Below are 11,391 nucleotides of genomic sequence, written 5' to 3' on the forward strand. Positions count from 1 at the left end.
AAAGCCCGAAGAACTGCAAACGCGTCAGTCTATCCCTCAAATCGTTGATCGCGCTCTAATTTGCCGGCTAGATGCGTCGCATGTCGTCAGAGCAAGATAAAATGCTCAGGTGAAGAGCCCTGCATTAATTGCCAGAGACGCTCGGTGCGCTGCGAGTTTGCAGAGGGCGTCAACCGGGTCGTGGTCTCGGAGAGGTTCGTCGATTGTGGCCATCAGTCGTTCGTGCTGCCAGATGGTAACAGAAGCCCTGCACCAGATATCTGCGACGCTTGGAGGCGCAGGTTCGTAGCCAGCAAGCGCTGGCCACCATGAAAAATCCGATCCTGTCTCCTTCCGACACACCTCCGGTGGCTAGAGACAGCTGTCCGACTAAAGCTGCATTGTCAACCTCCGGTTCCGCACCCTCTCGAGAAACGTCGCCGGCGAGCCAACAGCGAAGCACCTGGACAAGTCCTTTCGCTCTCCCGTCGACAACCATCAAGAACACGAAGAATAACAAGCGAACGTGGAGTATGTTTCTATCTGCATGTTCGAAAGTCCCATCTAACTATGGTACTAGTCTGGCTGGCACCGTCGTCCATGTGGTCATTCACCACCCGCCTCACCATTCTAATGACAGAGAAGCTGCATCGTCAATATCCCCACAACGCCCCGACCTTGCGAGCCAAAGAAATCTACCCCCTCCGCTGGGACGTCTGTCCAGCCAGCAGGCCTCCGGACATAGCCGGCCTGCCGTCTCTCGATTACTCGCTGTACCTATTCAACACGGTGAAGTTCCATCTAGGGCAGTTGCGCTTCTTCAACGAAGAGCAATTCGTCGAGCGTCTGCAGGAATTCTACCACGGTAACCCCATCGCAGTAGCCACAGGACACCGCCTTTGGTTCATTCAACTCCTCCTGGTTTTATCGTTTGGAACAGCTCTGCTGTGTCGGTCGAAAAGCCCGGATCAGCCCCCGGGTTCACGGTTCTTCGCCCGCGCCATGTCTTTGATGCCGGACCATGCGTCCCTGTGGAAGGATAGCTTGTTGGCAATAGAGGTACTAGCCCTGGCTAGCCTGTACTTATATTCGATCGACCAAAGGGAATCCGCCCACATATACGTAAGTGTACCGGTAGCCCAGACTTTCTTTGGATGCGCACGGTTAGGATTTGTACTGAGTAAGTCGAATGCTGCAGCTCGGGCAAGCGATCCGAATCGCACAATACGAAGGCATGCACACCCAGCTCTCCGAGGAGCAGCTGGGGTCCGAGACTGTGGCCCGATGTCGTAGTCTCTGGTGGACGTTGTACATCATGGACCGGCACTTCTCCTACTCGGTCGGACTGCCGATGACCACCCAGGATCGGGACATCAGCACGCCGATCGATCCTCCAGAGCACTGCTCCCAGCAGGATCTTGCTCTTAGTCTCCACGCGAAGCTGTCCCGACTGCTGTCATATATTCTGAGCAGTGAGTTCGTTCCCCTGCCACCCGACGAACGGTGCCCTAACCGGGTTCGAAGCGATATACAATGCGGAAAGAACACAGTTGCACGTCTTTCTGGACACCACGAAATCGATTCTTCAGACCTTGGCGGGCTACGCGCAGGAAATGGAGGAGATCATCCAGATCCGACTGCGCAATTCGCTGGACACGATGCCCCGAGGCACGCAGCACATCACCCTATTATATCACCAGGTTCGCCAGCCCCATCGCTCCCAACATCATACCCCTTCGACCCCACCCCTTGGAAACGCATTCCACTCATACAAATCACCACCCAGTGCGTAATCGTAGCCACCCGGCCCCTCCTCCTCTCCGCCCTGATCGACCGCCTCGAAACCCTCACCCACGACGGCCTCGACACCAACGACTTCCTCGCCCTCACCAAGCCCCTCCTCTGCATCGGAATCAAATCCGCCGTCAAAACCATCGAGATCCTTTCCGGCACCGACAGTCTTCTCGGTAGGTGTATCTTTTCCTTCCCCCCTGTTCCCCTCCCCAAACAGAAGAAAAAGAAAAAGAAAAAGAAAAAGCCACAACTCAACTAAATAACCTCACAACGTAAAGAAGTATTCCTCCTCTACGACCTCGAATTCACCTACGACGCCGCCATCCACCTCTCCCTGACCCGCACCCTCTTCCCTAAACTCCTCGACACTTCCCCTACACCAGATAATCCCAGTCCCAGCCACCAAGCGCACTCCATCCTCGACGCGATGATCTACCACGGGAACCGCATCGCGCTCGCCCGGAAGGAAGGGCTGGTGCACCTCGAGCGGCTGCTGGAGGAGGTGGCGGTGTCGGTGTCGGGCCGGGGTTGTCGCCCCGACCGCCCCGGCCGGCCGTCCTCTTCCTCGTGGCATACACATACACCGGCGAGTCTGCAGGTACCGGCGGGGATTATGCAAGGGGGTAGGGATGGTCACTCCGCCGGCGGGCTGGTGGGGTACGGCGATGGGGTGGTCGGGGGGGAGGAGCTGGGTGGTCCGTCGTATACGGCGATGGAGGATCCCCAGCTGGCGAACGTGGAGTTTCTGGAGCAGATTGGGATTTCGTCCGCGGAATTCTTATCTATCGTGGCGCAGATAGGGCCGGTGGAAGGGGTGGAGGGGTTGGGGCGGGGGTGGGTTTGGGGAATGAGTGAGGGGTTGTCCCTATTTACTGAGATGGGCAAGGGTGAAGGGTGTTGTGGTGTATGCTACTACGGGCTGAGTGTGAGCGATTGGGAGATTTGGCTGACTATGCGGGGAGATCAACATTTCGGGTGTTGTTAATGGTGACAATCTGGCACTTAGAGCAAAAGCCTGGAGATAGAGAATTTGAAGACTTCATATGCCTGTATGTGAAGATTTCTCCTACTGGCGGCCAAGTTCTCACGTACCTATTACAGTAGAGTTCTAGAACTGCATCCAGCGATATTCCTTCATCAGAGAGCAGCCCGCTCCGACGTTTCCTCCCCCTTGAATCTTTTTCGCGCAGATCTTACGAAAAGACTACGAGACCCGGACAACGTCGTCGGAACGTCCTGCCGTCGCGATCAGCGGAGGCGGGCGTTCGATCTTCTGCCGGAAGATGTAGCGCTTGATGAACCACGGCAACCACACCGTCAACTCGTAGTTGATGAATTTCTTCGTTGGGACGGAGAAGACCTCTGTCACAGAGGTATTAGCAACCGTTACTTGGCAAGTGTATGAGAATGACCGCTAGGAACTTACGATCAATTTCCTCCAGGGTGAGCTGCTTGGTCTCGCGCACGAAGCAGAAGATCATGAACCAGGCGATCAAGTTCAGACCCGCGTAGAATCCGACTAGACACAGTCATGAGAATTAGATTATGTTCTCGCACCGAATGAAACGAGTCATTGTTGCACTTACAGGCACCGGTGGGAGTCATGACGGTCTTCATCCGAGGGAAGGTCAAACTGAGGATACCAGCTGGGTGGGTGGCTGTTAGCTGCAAGGGCTGATTGATTTTGGCTATACGAAGAATAGAAGGGCTTACCGAAGGTATTGTTGATGCACACAGCCCAGGCCATACCTTGCTCACGCTGGATGGTCGGGAACACCTCGGCCGAGTACTGGAACGCCACCGGCCCTTCACCAAGAGAGTAGCAGATGGTGAAGAGGTAGACGAACCTTCGTTGTGGTCAGTCAAATTGAATGCTGTCCCAGGTGGGCTGGGGGACGTACAATGCGACAGGGCCAATCTGCGCACCCTTGCTACCGGTGTCTTTCAGCAGGGAGAGACCGGCTGCTAGGAGAAAGATGCACATGAGGGGAAAAGTCTGGATGGACGTTAGTCGGCGGTCTCTTATCATCCCTCAGACCTTAGACAGAGACAGAAACAGAATTCCACTCACAATCAGGGTCAGAGTCCGGCGTCCTTTGGTATCGATGAGGAACACGGTAGGGATGGTGAAGACGACCTGGATCGCGCCGTAGCCCAGCGAGGCGTACAACGCCTGGGTCGCGCTATATCCGGCGTTCTCGAAAATGGTCGAGCTGTAAAACGAGATGACTATGAAATGTTAGAAACAAGTCTCCTGGTAGTACTCGGACCAACTCACTGTTGATGCCGCACATCTGCTGGGCGATCATGACGGTGGAGGCGCCGTAGTTGGCCCGGCGGATGCGAGGCACGGTAAAGCAATCATACATGCGAGAAAAGTAGCCCGCGCCCCGCGCTTCCCGGAGTTCCTCCTCGTAGATCACATACGAGTAGTAGTAGTCTCGGGCCGCGATGATGGGATGGGCGCGCAGACGCAGCATCGACTTGAACCCTTGAGCGTACCGACCGTGCTTCATCAGCCAGCGAGGGGACTCCGGGCAGAAGAAGATCCCCAGCCCCAGGATGAAGGATGGAATGAAAGCGGATCCGAGTTGCAGGCGCCATGCGATGCGACCGGTGTCTTTGACGATGACATTGGCGGCGAAGCCCAAGAAGATACCTTGATCGACGAGGTCAGCATTTTATACGAGTGGTAATCAGATCCGATGGATGAGGAGAGGGTAGCGCACCTGCGACAACCCATAACTGCCAGAACATGACCAGAGCACCTCGAATGCGCGCAGGCGCCATCTCCGCCGAGTAAATTGGCACGGTCGCGTTCTTGGCCCCAATTCCAATGCCCATCACGAATCGAGCAGCAAATAATCCTTGCCACGACTTGGCGAATGCAGATCCAATGGGGGTGGCGGTCAGACAGCACGCAGTGACAAAGATCTCGCCTCTTCGGCCCAGGTAGTGGTTGAGTGGATCGACAATGAAGGCGCCACTGCCAAGATCACAAATCAGTCCTGCAAAGCAGCGAAAAAAGCAATTTTGGGGACTCTCGACACTCACATCATCCCAGCCGTCAAGAAAATGATGGCGTTGACCAGTCCCACAATCCATTCATCTTTGCCATCCCCAGCGATGCCAAACTCCTGGGGAAAAGAGAGGTTCGCACCGTTGGACCCGGTCTGATCCCAACCTTGTGTCGCAGCGCCGATCGCACACAAGGCAATCGAGTACCAGAGCATGAATGGGCCATGCCATTTGTGATCTCTCTCGTAGACGAGCGCAGCGCGTTCCTGGTCGTTGAGTTCCGGGATCGACTCGAACCGCTGAGGGTCCCGCGCGACCAGGGCAGCACGACCAAGGAGATCGGCGTGCTCGGACATGTCGTGGGTGTCGGCGAACGCGCGAGCGTCGAGAACAACCTGCTCCGGAGATTTGCGCTTCCAGCGAGATGAACAGTCAGCGTCCCGAAATCACAAGTTCAGCACGTGCGATGCTCACCGTCAGGGGGTTCTCGATCAGATTGAGGGCTGGTCCGCGAGCCGCGTGAGGCAGCTCGGGCTTGGTGATCGGGAACACATTCTCATTGTGAGAGACCACGTCCGCAGACGTCTTTTCGTTCATGGTGGATGGATCAGTCTGAGGCGGATGAGAGGAAAGTTGGTCTGGGGAAGATCTGTCCTGACGAAAACCTCATGGGAATTTAAGAAGAAACTAAAGGGGGGTAACAAAACAAAGAAGTGGCTCATTCACCGCATATAGGCAAATTCATTCACCCTACCTCCCCGTGGGGTAATTACAGTACTCCGTACTGTATGTACATACAAAGGGCATGGGGACACGGTCTCGTAGCGTTGTCAGCACTAGCAACGAGACCGATCATACGAGCGTATGCCCATCTGACACCCAGTTAGGGCTTGGCTGGCTGCAGGATTGGGCGGCTGGTGGCTTTTGCCGCAACCCCACTTCCGGCGCTCAAAGCGCCTGGGCTCCTGCTTCTCTGCTCTTCTCCGCAACCTCCACATTCCACACACGCACACACAGACCAGATACTCCAGAAATCGGACATACCCCGGATCCCCAGATCGCTGGTAGTCGCTGGAACGTGGTCGACCATGATATTACCACAAAGCCTCCCAAAGTTCCAGGGTAGAACCACCGCACCTGATTGGCGGCTCAAAAGACAAGGTTTTTGGCCTTCTGTTACAAAAGCCGGAGATGGAGAGCGTAATCCCACCTCAATAGACAAACGGCCTACAATCAAGGGTAATGATGTATGTGGCTGACATGCGAAAGGCTGTCCTGACCAATTTCTCCCTCTTAGCCTCGAAAAGCCGATAGGTTTTCGTTGAGGACTGTGCCGTGTCCGGGAAGCTTTTCTTGCTCGCTGTCGCTCCGTCCCTCCGGTCTGGCGGTGGTTTTCGCCGTTTCGGTCTTGCCGTGACCCCACTGACTAATAATTGGAAGGTGACATGTATAAGTTACATCCGGGGTCACCAACTAGAATCCTGGGGGGATTTTCGGCAGCGAATCACAACCGGGGTTGTTCACTAGCCTCTTGACTTTGGCTGCCTTTTCGCTGCGCTCTGCCGGGTTGCTGCTAAGTTATCCTGGTTATTGCCTCAATCCGGGAGCGGATGAGCACAATCCCGGTCTAGGATGGCAAACATGATTGCTGACTGACGGCTTGGACTTGAATTGTACCCGAATCGCTCCCCGAGACTTCTCGCCGCTCAGGTCACAGATGCAGTAGACTACTATAACCTGACATGACCATCGGGGCGTCCGAGTCGTCGCAAGTCCGCATTGTGCGGTGGTGAGCGCGATCGTCACATGACCGCTGAATATGCCCCCACGCTGTTTTTTTCTTTTGTGTAATGTATATTTCTTAGTCCTAATTTTGCTTAGGAAGAGATTCTAAAACCTCGGGGTTTCTCTCGATTTCCATCCGATTCTCTTTCCCTCACAGGCTCACACAAACAGCAAAACCGGGAAGGTTTCACACGGGCTGGGGTTCGGCAGCAAACGCGGGGTGAGAGGGCCATTCGTCGCCGATCTTAGCTTCTCAAGGAGCAGCGTCAGCACATGGGCGCCGGTCCAGTGACCGACTAACTAACTCAATTTTTCACTAGTTGTCTAGCTCTCTTGGGAAGCAGGGAGGCAAAGGTGTGGCGGTGGGTGAGAAGCTGGGCTGCGAGCCTTAATCTGACGGACTGGCCCCTGCCCAAGTTGCACGGTCGGGTGAGTGAGCGGGCACCATTTTACGCAAACCTGTAGCAGCTAACTATACAGTACTTTAGGTGGTCTACTAGCCCGGCGCCTTCTGGTCGCGGGTCACAGCCTGAATCTGGTTTAGCGTCGATTGGCGACCTGCTGTCCCCGTGCGGGTTTCTTATAAAGTTCCCTGAGGGCATTGCCGCTTGATCTCTTCCTGCAAGACATTCTTGCCATTGATCTAGATCACCGAGCTCATGGCTACGGACCGTTCACATTCGACTGATGAGCTGTCAAAGGATTGTTGGTAGTACCTAAGGAGCGTTCCTCTACGTGTTAGATAAGGCTAACGTAATTGGCCATTCACTCCGAAATAACAAGGCCTTGTTTGCTTAAGAAAGACAAGATATAAAAAAGAAAAAAAAGAACATGAGACAACTGTGCATCTTACTCCCTAGGCCCTTGCTCTCGCCCGGACTTCTTCCTCGTCGTGGTCTCTTCTCAAAGAACGCAACCCCACTATATCTTCACGGTCAAAGCTCTCGTGCATTTTCTCTAGCTACGTTCAAACTGACGGTACCAACATTGAACCCCACTCGTGTTCTGTACGAGCCTATTGAAGATGCGGAAAAAATGGAATACTATCAGCCTGGTGGCTATCACCCAGTAACAATCGGAGATCGTCTCCACGATCGCTATCGGGTTATCCATCAGCTTGGGCATGGGACATGCTCGACGATTTGGCTGGCCCGAGATGGGCGATCTCGCATATACGTCGCAATGAGAGTCTGTACGGCATATTCGAACCCGCCCGAAACTGACGTCATATCGAAACTCTCGAAACCTCCCTTGTTATCAGACATAGGCAGAACTATGATCCCTTCAATCTTGGATAAATTCAACATTCAAGGCCCAAATGGCGAACACCTCTATTTGGTGACTGGGCCGGCAAGGATGACTCTTTCTGATGCAAAGAACGGACCGTGGATCAGCCTTTTCCAGCTGAGGTGGCTCGAGTCTTAGCGGCGCAGCTTGTGATTGCTATCCATTATATCCATTCACGGGGCTTCGTCCATGGAGATCTTCATCGCGGAAACATCCCATTTCGACTTCCCCGTGACGCTCTTTCGGTCCGTCGCTCGGAACGTCTGAGTCCAGAATTGGCACTTTGTGTGAGAATTTGCGTTTAGCTGATCCGGCATCAGGAAAAGCTCTTTTACGGCTGTTTTACGCGTTACATTTCCGTCTATGTATTCCATAGCCGAAATCAGGTCTCGCTTCGACTTGAATCCGGCAGAAAAGTATCCGATGCAAACACCGCAAACAAAACAAAAGGTGCAAAGTGGTTCCTCCTACTTTGGATCCGTGGCCTGGAACACGGGTGTGCGTAACTACACAGTAGATACCTATCAGTAACTAACTTACCCAGTAAGTTAGTACTCCGTACGGAGAACTCAGTAGTACACAGTAAGTCAACGTAGCCGCTGCTTAGCTTCACCGCTTCCGAATATCCACTATATTTTACCTTGCTAACTAAGCTTCATGCCCACAGGGTGATATGCTTTTCTCCCTTGTCGGTTGTCCGAGACCACTTTGCATTTCTGTTTGATCGCAATCTGGTTCTCCTGATGTAGGCATCTGAAGAAGTCCGCATTTCTCCAGGTTCTGGCAGAAAATTCTTTTTGGAAGAGATATCCGCCAAGTCGTTTTGACCCATGCCACCACGGCTATGGCCGTCCAGTTTTCCACCACTAGCCACTTCAGGCTGGGTTGTTTGGCTGGTGCGACCGAGCACAAAATCCCCCCAAGATCCGAAACGTTTCCATAGCCCACGAACAATGCGGCCGATAACCATACACCAGCGCGGTGTGCATGGGTTTTTGGCTTCGGTCTCTCTGCATTTGGTTCTTCCAGGCAAGAGCGTCTCTGTGCATGCGGCCAATTTCCCAATCATAGCATACGTGTTATGCCAACATTTGCTGATGATCTTGTCTAGCAATGGATCACCATCTAATGTCGGAAACTCCATATTCTGCAGGAACTCCACAGCTTTGCGCTCATGCTCATTGAATCCTCGGTAAGACATCGGTCACCGGAAACCTCAAAGCCGTAGTTTATGAGGTAGGACAAAGAACCCAGGGCGAACTGTTCGGTTCGAGGTCCTAGGACACCAGAACTTCCAGGTCGTCCTCGGTCCTGCTCGTTGCTGTTGAGTAGTCTTCTATATGGGGCCATGCAAGCCTCAAAGTCCGTCCCATCGCTACGTATAAGAGAGATGAGCCGTGCGTAACAAGGGATGTCCAGGTACGAGCGTCAATCTCCACTCAGGTGGCCGCCGGTGATAAGTGCTTACAACAATACAACAATATGGCCCAGTCATATAGCGCCTGGGCGGGGCTTAGACCCTGTCCCTACGTATCCGGAAGCTTTCTACACCTCCATGAACCTCAGATCAACAATGCTGGCTACGTTTCGAAAATCAGGACATAGGTTAGCCTCACTCATAGTATGATTCCGGCTTCCATCTCAGGACATTTGTATGTCTCGGTTGGGACTTGTACTTTGTTTTCTGCTTCACAAACACACAATTGGCCGGATGGTGTAGTTGGTTATCACGTATCGTTAACACCGATAAGGTCCTGGGATCGAGCCCCAGTCTGGTCATTCTTTTTGCCGCCTTTTTGCTCTTCTCACCGCGCAAATCGTTCAGTATTTAGGACATGGAACTAATGTCACACAATAGTTCAAACGAGCATCTCCCTATTCAGTCCCTGTTTAGCTTTTTTCGTGCTGAAGTTTCATGGTAGTCAGCAGTTCCGCTGTGTACCCAAAACATGGAACCAGTGCTTGCCCCGGTAATATATATAGGGGCGACCGGCTAGCGAATGACACAATAAATAACTTCCGCCGGCGACGAATCACTTCAAAAACGCCCAAAGATTATTCAAGGATTCTGCAAGAGTGGGATGTGCAAAGATACCATCCTGCAACTTCTCATACGACAAATTCCCCGCCATGGCCATTTGCACGACACTCATCAGCTCCCCGCCCTCGACTCCCAAGCATGAGAATCCCAGGATGAGCTTGCTCTCTCCATCAACGACCGCCTTCATGGCTCCTCTGACCTCGTCGATCTCCAAGGCCCGTGCTACATAGCTCATCGGCATCAGCGCAGTGAGGATCCTCTTGTCGGGATATTTCTCTCGTGCCTCGTGCTCGTGTAATCCCACATGCGCGAACTGAGGGTCAGTGAACGCCACATAGGGGATCAACCGGCCTCTGGTTGACTGCTTAGCCGCTGGCGGGTGGGTTGCTAGGAGGCTTGACTTGAGGATCCGGAAGTCGTCGTAGGAGACATGCGTGAACGCAGGAGGGCCTTTGACATCACCCAACACATAGATAGAAGGCACAGATGTCTCCAGAAATTCATTGGTGGTAATATAGTCCCTTTTATCCGTCTTCACACCTGCTGCATCTAGATTTAGTTGTTCAGTGTTCGGTACGCGCCCAGCCGCGAAGAGGATATGTGACACGCCACTTAGGACTCGGTCGCCTTGCTTTGACGTGATCGAAAGATCAAAACTGTCGTCGGCGACCGGCTGAAGACGAACGGGTATCGTCTCCAGCAAGACGTCCACCCCATCTTCCCGGAAGATATCGAGCAGCATCCTCGCCAGCTCCGGATCCTCGCGCGGCAGCAGCTGCGTCCCGCGATGGAGGATGGTAACCCTAGCCCCGAGTCTCCGGAACAGCTGCCCGAACTCGACCCCAATATACCCGCCACCAACCACCACCAAATGCTCGGGGACGCGGTCCAACTCCATCACCGAGGTCGAATCCAAGACCCTGTCCCGCGGAATCGCATCAAGATTCTCAATCTCCGGAACAGACGGCCGACACCCTGTATTAATTACAATCGTCCCGCCGGTAACCATTTTGCTGCTGCCATCCCGCATCGCCACCGCCAGCGTCCTCCCATCCACGAAGCTCGCCTCCCCCATCAAGACATCGACCCCAGCCGCCTTCAATCGACGTTCCCCTCCGCTCCGGAACGAGTCGACGATCTCTCGCTTCCGCTGCCGGACCCTCTCCATCTCAATCGCAATCTGGTTCTGGTTGTCTGCATGGGCGCTCCGCAACAACCCCGGCAGATGCACCCCGTACCCCGGACCCCGGCGCGTCAGCTCCGCGACCCTGCCGGACGCGATCATGGTCTTCGTGGGTGTGCACCCCTCGTTGACGCAGCAGCCGCCGACGTGGGCGCGTTCGATCAGGGCGGTTTTGTGCTGGGCCTCGGCGAAGGCCTTGGCGAGGGGCGTGCCGCCCTGGCCGGAGCCGATGATGATGGCGTCGTAGTGTGTGGGTGCTGCGACGGTGGCCATTTTTCTGGTGAGGAAGAGCTGCCGTTGCAGG

At 54.1% G+C, this 11,391-nt stretch overlaps 3 protein-coding genes and 1 non-coding gene across 4 annotated transcripts; 2 read left to right on the top strand and 2 right to left on the bottom strand.

Annotated features, from left to right (window-relative positions):
- Window positions 1–308: 308 nt before the first annotated feature.
- On the top strand, window positions 309–2,696 carry ASPACDRAFT_1857637 (fungal specific transcription factor domain-containing protein; the record flags this gene model as incomplete). Its single annotated transcript, XM_020197563.1, has 7 exons — window positions 309–510; window positions 560–1,101; window positions 1,178–1,451; window positions 1,504–1,679; window positions 1,766–1,946; window positions 2,052–2,607; window positions 2,660–2,696. The coding sequence occupies 7 exons, from the start codon at window positions 309–311 to the stop codon at window positions 2,694–2,696; spliced, it is 1,968 nt and encodes a 655-aa protein (XP_020054677.1).
- Window positions 2,697–2,745: 49 nt separating this feature from the next.
- ASPACDRAFT_79830 (uncharacterized protein) lies at window positions 2,746–5,400 on the bottom strand. Its single transcript, XM_020205503.1, has 10 exons — window positions 5,266–5,400; window positions 4,828–5,204; window positions 4,503–4,759; window positions 4,052–4,432; window positions 3,845–4,002; window positions 3,675–3,769; window positions 3,487–3,620; window positions 3,360–3,419; window positions 3,200–3,292; window positions 2,746–3,135 (listed from the first exon to the last, which is right to left on the bottom strand). The coding sequence occupies exons 1-10, from the start codon at window positions 5,386–5,388 to the stop codon at window positions 2,978–2,980; spliced, it is 1,836 nt and encodes a 611-aa protein (XP_020054678.1). The 5' UTR covers window positions 5,389–5,400; the 3' UTR covers window positions 2,746–2,977.
- Window positions 5,401–9,568: 4,168 nt separating this feature from the next.
- Window positions 9,569–9,642, top strand: ASPACDRAFT_t199. Its single transcript has one exon. It is a non-coding gene; the product is annotated as a tRNA-Val (tRNA).
- Window positions 9,643–9,733: 91 nt separating this feature from the next.
- Window positions 9,734–11,360, bottom strand: ASPACDRAFT_1871809 (uncharacterized protein; the record flags this gene model as incomplete). The annotated part of the gene is made up of 2 exons (XM_020197981.1): window positions 9,734–11,064; window positions 11,143–11,360. 2 exons carry the CDS (start codon window positions 11,358–11,360, stop codon window positions 9,897–9,899), a joined length of 1,386 nt encoding a protein of 461 aa, XP_020054679.1. The 3' UTR covers window positions 9,734–9,896.
- Between the last annotated feature and the right edge of the window lie 31 nt (window positions 11,361–11,391).

Source organism: Aspergillus aculeatus (genome assembly GCF_001890905.1).
Source record: "Aspergillus aculeatus ATCC 16872 unplaced genomic scaffold ASPACscaffold_11, whole genome shotgun sequence".
In the NCBI taxonomy this organism is placed as follows: Eukaryota; Fungi; Ascomycota; class Eurotiomycetes; order Eurotiales; family Aspergillaceae; genus Aspergillus; species Aspergillus aculeatus.

What these genes read in the sequence shown, in the direction of transcription:
- ASPACDRAFT_79830 (XM_020205503.1), bottom strand. Translation starts at nt 5,388, where the DNA reads ATGAACGAAAAGACGTCTGCGGACGTGGTCTCTCACAATGAGAATGTG. An exon ending in TTCTTGACGGCTGGGATGAT is followed by an intron (nt 4,760 to 4,827) that starts GTGAGTGTCGAG and finishes TGATCTTGGCAG; the next exon opens with TGGCGCCTTCATTGTCGATC. An exon ending in GCCGGACTCTGACCCTGATT is followed by an intron (nt 3,770 to 3,844) that starts GTGAGTGGAATT and finishes ACGTCCATCCAG; the next exon opens with ACTTTTCCCCTCATGTGCAT.